This window comes from Rhincodon typus, chromosome 5 (assembly GCF_021869965.1).
Source record: "Rhincodon typus isolate 14 chromosome 5, sRhiTyp1.1, whole genome shotgun sequence".
NCBI lineage: Eukaryota > Metazoa > Chordata > Chondrichthyes > Orectolobiformes > Rhincodontidae > Rhincodon > Rhincodon typus.
Genome location: NC_063336.1, coordinates 863,780 through 876,385, shown reverse-complemented (window position 1 = coordinate 876,385; position 12,606 = coordinate 863,780). Strand labels below are relative to the sequence as shown.

Below are 12,606 nucleotides of genomic sequence, written 5' to 3'. Positions count from 1 at the left end.
GAAGAAGGGTCTGAAGAAGGGTCTAGGCCCGAAATGTCAGCCTTCCTGCTTCTCTGATGCTGCTTGTCCTGCTGTGTTCATCCAGCTCTACACCTTGTTATCTCTTCCTCTAAATCTTTCCGATTTATGTACCTGTCCAAATGTCTTTTAAATATTGTACCTGTACCTGCATCTACCACTTCCTCTGCCAGCTCATTCCAAATATGTACCACCCTCTGTGTGAAAAAGTTGCCCCTCAGGTTCCTTTTAAATCTTTCTCCTCTCACCTTAAAATTATGGCTTTTTGTTTTGAACTCCCAACCCTTGGGAAAAGACATTTGCCATTCACCCTATCCATGCCCCTCATGATTTTATAAACCTCTATAAGGTCACCCTTCAACTTCCTATGCTCCAGGGGAAAATCTTCCCAGCTTATCAAGCTTCTCCTTATAACGCAAACCCTCCAGTCCCAGGAACATCAATTATTAAGGAAGTAACAGCAGCACATTTGGAAAATGAAGTGGAAATCATATCTGACTAACTTATTAGAGTTTTCAGTAAGTCTCAGCCAGAGTGCATAGAGGTGAACCAGTGAATGTGTTGTATTTGGAATTCCAGAAGGTATTCGGCAAGGTACCTCACAAAAGGTTAAGTCATAAGAACCCACAGTGTTGGAGACGGTGTATCGGCGTGGATAGAGAATTGGCTCATGGGCAGGAAACAGTAAGTGGGCATAAGGAGATCTTTGTCAGGTTGGTGATCTGTAAGCAGTGGGTTCTACAGGGGTCAGTGCTGGGACCACAACCATTTACAATATATATTAATGACCTGAAGGAAGGAAGTGAGTGTAATGTAGCCAGATTTACAGTTAACACAAAAATAGGTGGAAAGGCAGGTTGTGAGAGGGATACAGTTAACGGAGGGATATTGAAAAGTTAAATAAGTGGGCAAAAAGTTGTAAAATGGGGTGTAATGTGGGAAGTGTGAAGTTGATTTTGGAAGGGAGAGCAAAAGAAAAGAATTACTTAAATGTGGAGAAACTGCAGAAAGCTGAAACACAAAGGGACTTGGGGGGACTTGCACACAAAACACAGAAAGCTAGCACACAGGTACAGCAGGTAATCAGGAAGGGCTAATGGAACACTACCCTTATTTCAAGGGGGTTAGAGTATAAGAGTAGGGAAGTCTTACTGTAACTGTACAAGGTGCTGGGGAGACCACATCTGGAATACTGTGAGCAGGTTTGGCCCCATTATTTAAGGAAAAATATTTCATTGGAGGCAGTTCTGAGAAGGTTCACTGGGATGATCCCTGGTACGGACGGATTGTCTTATGAGCAAAGATTAAACAGGTTGGGACTTTATTCACTGAAGTTTAGAAGAGTGAGAGGTGATCTCATTGAATCATACAGGATTCTGAAGTGGCTTGACAGGGTAAATGCTGAGGATGTTTCCCCTCATGGGAAAGTCTAGGACCAGAGAGAATATTCTTTAGAATAAGTCTATAAAACAAAGAAGCACCAATTTAAGACTGACATGAGGAGAAATTTCTTCTCTCTGAAGGTTGTGAGTCTTTGGAACTCTTTGCCACAGAGAGCTGTGGGGGCAGAGTCCCTGTGTATATTTAAGGCTGAAGTAGATTGATCCTTGATCAGTCGGGGAATCAAGGGTTACAGGGAAAGGACAGGAAAGTAGAAATGAGGAATGCCGGATCAGCCATGATTCTATTGAATAATGGAGGCAGGCTCGAGGGGCCAAACAACCTACTCCTGTTCTTATTTCTTCCGGTTTTGTGGCAGTAACGTTTGAGAATCTTTTTTGTGATAATGTTTGACATGGGTGTCATTTTTAGGTATTTTAAGAAATGTGTTCCTCAGTGCAGTGAAAGCAACAGAAGTGCAGGTTTAACTTAAAAATATGCAGGACATTAACGTTTATAAATTTAATAACTTTACAAGGAACTATTAAACCATTTTCACCACTTGGATGGTTTGATCTGAACTGGGATAGGAGTACCAGAGGAGGCTGAGACTTTATCCACCTCCACCTTCTAGTCCCAGTTTGATAATTGTGCATCTCTTCAGAATGTAAATTAGCAATATGTTGGTGTTCAGGACTTCTACTTTCAGTGGCATCTGAGCAATGCTGGAAAAGACCAAACCTCATCAAAGCAAAGGCAGTAAGTTTAAAAATCCAAAAGCTGACCAATCACTGAACTGGAAATACTTACACCAACGAAGGGGATGAATTTCTGGCAGGAATCCTCATCGGGGCTGATGTGAAAGAAGAAAAGGAATATTATTCACAGCTTCAATGGCTGTCTAACAATTCCAACTCTAAGACTGCTGCTACACTGTCCAGTTGCCACAGTTAAACCAACTATACACATGGATTTTAGAACTCTACCTGGAGAAATAGTCGAAAATCAAATCCCATCTCCTGAATTCATTTCAAATCAAACCCCTTAAAATAATCACAAATCACGCCCCCCAAATAATCTCAACTCAGTCCCTCTAAATAATCTCAAATTAGACCCACAAAATAACCTCAAATCAACCTCTCTGAAGTAGTCTCAAATCGGTGCCACAGGATAATCTCAAATCAGACCCAGAAAATAATCTCAAATCAAAAACAAGAAATAACGTCAAATAAGACCCTCTGAAATAACCTCAAATCAAGTCTTGTCAGATTATTTCAAATCAACCCCACAAAATAATCTCAAATCAACCCCTTTGAAATAATATCAACCAGTCCCCAAATAATCTCAAATGAGGCCCATGAAATTATGCTAAATCTCATCCTCTGAAATAATCTCATATTAATCCCCTGAATAGTCACAAATCAGGTCTTCTAAAATAATCTCATATCAATCCACCCAACATAATCTCAAATCAACCCCTCTGAAATAACCTTAAGACATCTGAAATAATCTCAAATCAACTCCCAAACTCAAATCAGACCCACTAAAATAATCCTAAATAAATCCCTCTGAAATAACGCCAAATTAGCCCCAATATAAGTTCAACACAGTCTGTAATAATCTATCAAATAACCTACTAATAACCAAAATAATATCAATGCAAATCTGAAATAATCTTGTGTATGTGTGGGTGTGTGTATGTGTGTGCATGCATGTATGTGTGTGTATGTGTGTATATGTGTGTGGGTATGTGTCTGTGTGTATGTGCATCTGTGTTTGTGTGTGTGTGCGTGCGCACGTGTGTGTGTGTACATATGTGTGTATGGGTATTTGTCTGTATGTGAGTGCGTGTGTGTGTATGTATCTGTGCGGGTATGTGTCTATGTGCATGTCTGTGTGTGTGTGTGTATGTGTGTGTGCGAGTGGTTGTGTGTGTGTGTGTGTGTGTGCGTGTATGCAGTAGGAAGTGGAAGTAGGATACTATAACAGGCAAAAGAGAATGATCTGTCCAGCATTCTGTGTCACAAGCACAGCTTCAATTCTAATGCAACACCTTTTGCTATTAATGCACTGCTCCAAACTACAGGCCTCAGCTAGGAACTGCCCGATTGAATGTGCTTTCCTCCAGTATGTTACACTGGCATTTCTCCCCCAGTTACTCAACTTACTGAAACACTGAAGAACAGTATGCAGGTTAGACAACATCTTCCGAACTAATTTGTTCCAACAGACTGAACTTGATCTACTGCACTGTAAGTTTCCTCATGACAGTCACTGTGCACAAATTTCAGGACAGGAGACAAATACAACAGTGTATCTGCAACAGACAAACTCAAGCTATAAGGTGGCACTTTCTAGCACAAACATTGGAAATTGAACAGGAGATATCCCCTCTACTGGTCTCGGCTTTTTAATAAATTTGTTTGTAGAATGTGGGCATCGCTAGCTGGGACAACATTTATTGCCCATTCCTAACTTTCACATGATCTGAGTGGCTTGATAGTCCCATTTCAGAGGGCAGTTAAGAGTCAACTACATTGCTGTGTGTCTGGAGTCACATGTAGGCCAGACCAGACAAGGATGGTAGATTTCCTTCCCTAAAGGATATTCATGAACCAGGTAGGTTTAGCAATGGCTAAATGGTTACTATTAGGAGACATTTTAACTTCAAACTGCAGACCTCGGCTGGGACAAAAGGACAAAGAGGAAAAGGAGGTAAGGTTGCATTGCTGGTTAAAGAGGACATTAAGGCAATAGTGAGAAAGGATTTTAGTTACAGTGAAGTGAAATCTGTATGGGTAGAGCTTAGAAATACCAAATGGGAGAAGATAATATTGGGGTTGTAAACAGACCCTCAAACTGTAGGGTGATGTTGGGGAAGACATCAAACAGCAAATTACGAGATATATGCAATAAAGGTACAGCTGTAACTATGGATGACTTTAATCTGCATATAGATTGGCCAAATCAAATTAGTAACAATACCATAGAACAGGAATTCCTGGAGTATGTATCGGATGAGTTTCTGAACCAATACATTGAGAAACCAAATAGAGAACAGGTCATCCCAGTCTGGGTATTGTATACTGACAAAGGAGTAATTGGAAATCTAGTTGTGTGAAACCCTTTCGGGGGGTAAGCAGCCATAATTCCTCATCAAGACAGAGACTGACGTCGCTGATTCTGAGATTAGGGACCTGAATCTAAATAGACGAAACTACGATGGTATGGGGCATGAGCTGTCTATAATAAATTGGGGAATATGGCTTAAAGGGATGATGGTGGAAAGGAAATGCCAAACTTTGGAAGAGTGTATGGAGGAAATGCAATAATTGTTCATTCCTGTCTGGTGCAAAAACTTAATGGAAAGGTGGCTTGCCCATGGCTAACAAGGGATTATATAAGATCCAAGGAAGGGACATACAAATTGACCAAAAAGATCAGTAGGTCTGAGGATTAAGAGCAGTTAAGATTACCAGAGGTATGACAGAGGGATTGATTAAGAAAAGGAAAATAGATCACCAGAGTAAACCCGCAGGCAACATTCAAACTGACGATAAAAATTCTGACAGGTACGTGAAGAGAAAAATATTAGTGAAAACAAATGCAGGTCCCTTACAGTCAGAAACAGGGCAAGTTATAATGGGGATCAAAGAAATGGCAGACCAGTTAAATACTTACTTTGGTTCCATCTTCATAAAGGAGGAATTGTCCCAAACATGTTGGGGAACACAAGGTTTAGTGAGAGTGAGGAACTGAAGGAAATCAGTATTAGTCAGGAAATAGTGTTGGGGAAATTGATGGGGTTGAAGGCTGATAAAATTCCCAGGGCCCGATAATCTACATCCCAGAGCACTTAAGCAAGCGGCTTAGAAACAGAGGGTGCGTTGGTGTCATCTTCGAAGATTCTATAGACTGTGGAGCTGTTCCTATGGATTGGAAGGTAGTTAATGTAACCTCATTATTTAAAACAGGACATAGCGAGAAAACCAGGAACTACAGGCCAGTCAGCCTGGTGTCGGTGGTGGGGAAAATGTTAGTTCATTATAAAAGAATTAACAGCCAAGCACTTAGAGAAGAGTGGCAGGATTGGACAGAGTCAGCATGGGTTTACGAAAGGCAAATCATCCTTGACAAATCTACAGAAATTCTTTGAGGATGTAACTGGTTGATATAGGGTAGGCAGAGGATATTGCGAGTCCGGTGACCTTTCCTTAGAACACCGTTAACTCTGATTTTTTCTTCACAGATGCTGCCAGGCCTGCTGAGCACTTCCAGCAACTTCTGGTTCAGTTCCTGATTTACAGCATCCGCAGTTCTTTCGGTTTTTACAGGAGCAGGGGTGTCTTGCTGCAATTATACAGGGCTTTGGTGCAAATACACATGGAGTATTGTGTGCAGTTTTGGTCTCCTTAAAGAGTCATAAAGTCATATAACACAGAAATAGACCTTGAAGTTGGTTGGCTCGCTGAGCTGGTTAGTTGTTTCGCAGACGTTTCGCTACCATGCTGGGTAACATCCTCAGTGCAGCCTCCGATGAAGCGTCGGTGTGTTTTCCCGCCTAGTTTTTAAACTCTGGGGTCCGTTGAGATGGATTGCCTCACTTCCGGGTTTTTCTTAGTAGTGGAATGTATATGGGGTCGAGTTCAATGTGTTTATTAATAGCATGCTTCGTTGAGTGCCATGCTTCTAGGAATTCTCCTGCCTGTCTCTGCCTAGACTGTCCCAGGATCATGGTGTTGACCCAGTCGAAGTGGTGGTTCTCCTTGTCCATGTGGATTGAGATGAGTGAGTGTTGGTCATGTCTTTTTGTAGCCAGTTGGTGTTCGTGTACCCTTGTTGTTAGTTTCCTTCCTGTTTGTCCGACGTAGTGTTTCTCACAGTCTCTGCAGGGGATTTTGTAGATGACATTGGTCCTGTCCATGGCAGGGAGTGGGTCTTTAGTTTGGGTGAGCAGTTGCCATAGGGTTGACGTGAGCTTGTGTGCCACTAGTGTCGGTGTGTTTTCCCGTCTGATTTTTAAACTCTGGAGTCCCGTACCAGCAGGGGAATTCCTAGAAGCATGGCACTCCACGAAGCATGCTATTAATAAACACATAGAACTCAACCCTATATACATTTCACTACGGAGGAAACCCGGAAGTGAGGCAATCCATCTCAACGGACCCCAGAGTTTAAAAACCAGGTGGGAAAACACACTGACGCTTCATTGGAGGCTGCACTGAGGATGTTACCCAGCACGGTAATGAAACGTCTGCGAAACAACAAACCAGCTCGGCGAGCCAACCAACCTCAACACCCACAACCCAAGCTACAGATCTACTCCAAAACCTTACAGAAATAGACCCTTCGGTCCAATCAGTCCATGCTGACTATAATTCCAAAGTCAACTACTCCAACCTGCCTGTGTTTGGCTCATATTCCTCCAAACATTTCTTATTCATGTGCTTCTCTAAATGTCTCTTCAATACTGTAATTGTACCTGCATCCACCACTTCGTCTGGAAGTTCATTCCACACACAAACCACTCCCTGTGTAAAAAAAAAATTGCCCCCATGTCTATTTTTTAAATCTTTCTCCTCTACCTTGATATCACCTACCCTAGGCAAAGGACACCTGCCATTCATCTTATCTATACCCCTCATGATTTGATAAACCTCTATAAGGTCACCCTTCAACCTCCTACTTTCCAGTGATAAAAAGTCTCATCCTATCTATCCTCTCCCCATCACTCAAACCCTCCATTCCCAACCACATTTCTGGAGAAATGTTCTCCATTTCTGGAGAACTGTGTGCAGTTCTGGTTGCTCTGTTATAGAGAGGATATTATTAAACTGGAGAGGGTTCAGCAAAGATTTACCAGGATATTGCTGGGAATAGAGGGTTTGAGATATAAAAATAGACTGTGCCTTTTTTCATTGGAGTGTAGGATGTTGAGGGGTGACCTTATTGAGGTTTATAACATCATGAGGGGCACAAATAAGGTGAATGACAAGGGTCTTTTCCCTAGGGTGGGGGAGTTCAAAATTTGGGGGCATATTTTTAAGGTGAGAGGAGAAAGATTTAAAAAGGACAAGGGGTAACGTTTTTATACAGAGAGCAGTTTGTGTGTGGAGTGAACTGCCAGAGGAAGTGGTGGATGCAGGTAAGTTACAACATTTAAATGATATTTAGACAGGGAAATGAATAGGAATGTTTTGGAGGGAAATGCACTGGGTTAGTTTCAGAACATGGTTGGCATAGACTAGTTAGACCGAAGGGTCTGATTCCATGCTGTATGACTCTATGACCAGACAGTTCAGAACCAGGGGTCAGAGTTTAAGAAAATGGAATAGGCCATTTAGGACTGAGATGAGGAAAATGCCTTCACCCAGAGAGTGGGGAGCCTGTGGAATTCACTGTCATAGAAACTGGTCGAGACCAAAACATTGAATGATTTGAAGAAAGAGTTTTTTTTTATTCATTCATGGGATTCACATCATTGGCCATTCCCACATTTATTCCCATCCCTAACTGCCCAGAGGGAAGTTGAGAGTCACCTACATTGCTGTGGGTCTGGAGTCATACTTAGGCCAGACCAGGTCAGGATGGTATATTTCCTTCCATGAAGAACATTAGTGAACCAGATGGGTTTTTCCTGACAATCGGCAATGGCTTTAAGGTCATTGTTCGACTCTTAATTCCAGATTTTTACTGAAATCAAATTTCACTATCTGCCACAGTGGGACTTGAACCCATGTCCCATAATCTATGGATGGATGACTCATGACAATAGTACACCATCAGCTCCACTTACTGTCAAAGGCCATGTGTGAACCCAGACAGTTATGACCATCTCAGCCCATGTTCACACACATTCTCTTTACAACAGCTGAGTCAAGTATTGGAAGTTGAACTGAAAGAAGGAAAGATTAATATATTTCCGGCGAGAAATGTTTTCCACTAGTTGGAAAGTCTAGAACTAGGCGACACGGTGTAAAAATGAGAGCCAATTTTTCAGGAATGTAGTTTGCAAACACTTCAACACACATAGGGCGGCAGCAGTTTGGAACTCTCTGGCACAAGTGGACATTGATGCTGAATTAGTTGTTAGTCTCAAATCTGATATTGAAAGATTTCCATCAATGAAAAGTTTTAAATGATATGGAGCCTAGGTGGTATATGGAGTCAGGCTGCAGATAAGCTCCCCTGGAAACTTCCTGTTCCTGCTTCAGTCACATCACTTCCATGTGACTCTCTGAGCCTTCCTAAATTGTCAATTCCATCCTTTCAAAATGAATGCAGTTGGGATCCAAGCTCTTCAGATAATTCAGCAACACTAATATTGAGTTGGCTTTATAACTCCTGGGACTAACTAGCTGAGAATTGGAACATACACCTTCACCAGCTAGACAAACACAAAGCCTTAGGTCGTGACAAACTGTACACAAAACAGGCCACAGCACAAGAGCAGGTACAGATCAACCAAAGTCAGTTATTAAAATAAGGAAGACAAGTGAGAGAACAAGACAGCATGTCTGACGAGAAGATGAATGTGCAGAACACACAGGCAGATACCTGATATAAAAATCAAAATATAGGCTCCTTTTCCTTGATGCATAAGAAAATTAAAAACATAGTGTAAAAATTACCTGAAATTATAAATGATAAAAATATTCAAGGGGGAAGAAAAATAAGAGACAATAGCAGTGCATGAGGACTCTGTTATTGTGAAGCTAACAAATATAAATATATATACACATTTGATTCAGGAACAGAGAACTGGTTCATTCTACCTCCAGTTTATCAGCACTGTCTGCTCTGCTGTTAGAGTCTAACAATTAAGTAACTGTTTGCCAAGGGAGTGAGAAGTTCACTTAATCCGGGATGCTTCATATTTGGTGGGATGTGAGTTTGGATCGTGGATGATGCTGCTAGGAATTCATTGAATGCATGATAACATCACCATGTTAATGGACGAGGTGGCCTGAATTTAGATACATTTATCCAGCTAATCCGAGGCAGGTCGAATGCCAGACTGAAGTGGCCTTCAGTTAAAACAGATCTTCAAGTTCCCAGCTCATGCCAAGTCCGAAGACTAAACACAGAAGTTCACTTATAACAAGGGTGTCTTTAAAAAAAGCACAACTCTTCTCCAGTGAAAACTCAGACTTCTTAGCTCGCATTTTACATGGAGAATTGGAGAAATGCAGAATTAAAAGGGCAGGGAATTTTATTCATCTCACAGCTCAGTATGACTGCATTATCTCACACTGATTTGACAGTCAATATTATAGATCATGGAACAGAGGATGCCATGCAGAGAGTTTGCACCGCAATCTTCCAATTTTGTAATGGTCATTAGATTAGGAAAACATGCCAGATCGTCAAAAACAAATTAGGAATGAGAAAGACAATTCAGTCCATAAAGAATGGGGCCTTTCAAAAAAAAGACTTTTTTAATGAGAGATGTAACTAATTAGATTAGACAGGCATTGCACAATGACAGCAAAGCAAGGAAATTGTTGGAAGAGTCACTGGACTCGAAATGTTAGCTCTTGTTTTTCTCTCCACCGATGCTGCCAGACCTGCTGAGTTTCTCCAGCAATTTCTGATTTTGTTTTAGACTTCCATCATGTGCAGCAGCCTGTCTGATTTCCCTCTCTCTGCAAATACACATCAAGAAACCCTGGACAGGTTAGGCCAATGTAGATCATGACTCCATGTTGACATTACCAAATTTGTAGGAAATTCTATTCCTTCAGTACAACAGTTTCATCTTGGAATGAGCCTCCTCCTCCACTGAACTGTTTAAACGTCCACCACCATTGACAACTGATGTGGCAGGAATGCAGAGTTTAGATCTGATCTGTTGGTTGTAGGATCCCTGGGCTTTGTCTATCACGTGCTGCTTTCGCTGTTTGGTGTGCAAGTAGTCCTGTTTGGTAGCTTCACTAGGTTGATACCTCATCTTCAGGTATTGCTGGTGCTGTTCCTGGCATGCCCTCCTGCACTCTCCATTGAACCAGGGTTGATTCCCTGGCTTGATGGTAATGGTTGAGTGGGGGATATGCTGGGCCATGAGGTTACAGATTGTGCTGGAGTATAATACAGATGGAACTGCAGCTGGCAGATTGATAAGGATGAGGTCAAGTATGTTTTTCCCTCTTGTTGGTTCCTTCACCACCTGCCGCAGATCCAGTCTAGCAGCTATGTCCTTTAGGGCCCGACCAGCTCGATCAGTAGTACTGCTGCTGAGCCACTCTTGATGGTGGACGTTGAAACCCCCACCCAGAGTACATTTTGTGCCCTTGCTATCCTCAGTGCTTCCTCTAAGTGTTGTTTGACATGGAGGATTATGGATTCATCAGATGAGGTAGGATGGTATGTGGTATTCTGCAGGAAATTTCGTTTCCCAAGTTTAACTTAATGCCATATGGGATTAAGATCCAGAGTCATTGTTGAGGACTCCCAGGGCAATACCCTCTCGACTGTATCCCACTGTGGCACCATCTCTACTGGGTGTGTCCTGCCAGTGGGGAAAGGACATATCCAGGGATGGTGATGGTGGTGTCTGGGACATTGTCTGTAAGGCATGATTCTGTGAGTATGACCATTTCAGGTTGTTGGTTAACTAGTCTGTGAGGCAGAGCTTCCAGTTTTGGCACTAGCCCCCAGATGTCAATAACGAGGACTTAGAATCATGGAATTCCTACAGTGTGGAAGCAGGCCATTCGGCCCATCGAGTCCATACTGAGCTTCTGAAAGCATTCCACCCAGACCAACCCCCTACTCTATCCCTGTAATTCTGAACTTCACATGGCTAACCCACCTAACCTGCACATCTTTGGACTGTGGGAGGAAGCCGGAGCACCCGGAGAAAACCCACGCAGACACGGAGAGAATGTGCAAACTCCACACAGACAGTCCTTGGTGCTGAGGTAGCAGTGCTAACACTCACTGTGCCACCATGCCGACTTTGCAGGTTTGACGTTTGCCATTGCCTTTTCCAGTGCCTACGCTGATGCCAAAGTGGTCTGTCTGGTTTCACTTTTCTCTTTAGACTTAGTCTTGACTTTATAAAATGGACTTGCTTTGCTAGAATGAGTGTTAGAATGAAGGTGAGGTCCTGAGTTTGAGGAAAGTTAGAATTGCAGATGAGATCCTGATCGCCTGCAGAATCAATATTTTGTTGCTGACAATGTGTTCATAGCCAAACATTCCATGAAAAGCCTGACAATAACTATGTGAAGGAATAGTCCAAATCTCTGCACCTTCAGGCTCAATGATGGAACTTGGCAATCTCTCTCAGGCCAAAATGATTCCTGGGTTGAACACGTATTGTGCACTAGAGGTGCATTCCTCATTTAATTTAACAACCAATTTAGCACTGGAAGACGAAGAGCACCCTGCGCAGTATTTTTGAGAATTCCTGTTTCATTTTCTGTGTTAAGAGTCCCACAGCCTTGTGACCTTGTTCTGTATAATTACTGCTTGTAATATCAAGCAAGAAAGACCGAGAGAGGAATGTGTTCCCACAAATACCTAAAAGCAATCCCAAAGCTCTATTATTTGCCTAACCAGCCCAAAAGAATTCCAAAAATTAAGAGTGGAAATGGGGAATTTCCTGGGAAATGGAATATCAGAGGAGGTCTGGATTGGACCAGCAACCTTGAAATTCCTGCTGGAAAGACTGTACCAAAAGCCCACTGGCAACCAGAATGCAGGGGTCAAATTCAGCAGGCTCACTCACCTCTTCTGTTTGTAGGTCAACATGGCCTCAGATATTGGCAGCTGATGTGACATGTTGGCACCAGACACATACTGCATGATTCGGCCGATGATGTCAAAAGTTTCTGTGGGACGACAGTATCAGAGAAACACACCGTAATACAGAGAGCAGCAGCAGTAGCAGCACAACAGTGCCCCAGTGCTTTGCAATTGGCTAAACATACTGTGACAATACAATATGGGTGCATAAAATGCGCTGCTGGCAGTGGTAGTGGAGTCAGATATATTAGAGACATTTAAGTGACTCTTGGATAGGCACGTGGAAGATAGTAAAATGTAGAGTAAGCAGGGTAGTTTGATCGTAGAGTAGGATCATAGGTCGGTACAACATTGTGAGCCAAAGGGCCTGTACTATGCTATGTTCTAATATTCTGACAGTGCGGCACTCCTCAGCACTGACCCTCCGACAGTGTGGCACTCCCTCAGTACGGACCCTCT

General features: G+C 42.4%; 1 protein-coding gene across 1 annotated transcript in view; it reads right to left on the bottom strand.

Annotated features, from left to right (window-relative positions):
* LOC109937996 (phosphofurin acidic cluster sorting protein 1-like) overlaps positions 1-12,606 on the bottom strand; it is a 164,840-nt gene that overhangs the window by 11,996 nt on the left and 140,238 nt on the right. Inside the window, exons 17-18 of the mRNA XM_048596611.1 lie at positions 12,131-12,233; positions 2,209-2,251 (exon numbers count right to left, since the gene is read on the bottom strand). Of these exons, the coding sequence (XP_048452568.1) occupies positions 2,209-2,251; positions 12,131-12,233 (146 nt within the window). The remainder of the gene's footprint in view (positions 1-2,208; positions 2,252-12,130; positions 12,234-12,606) is intronic.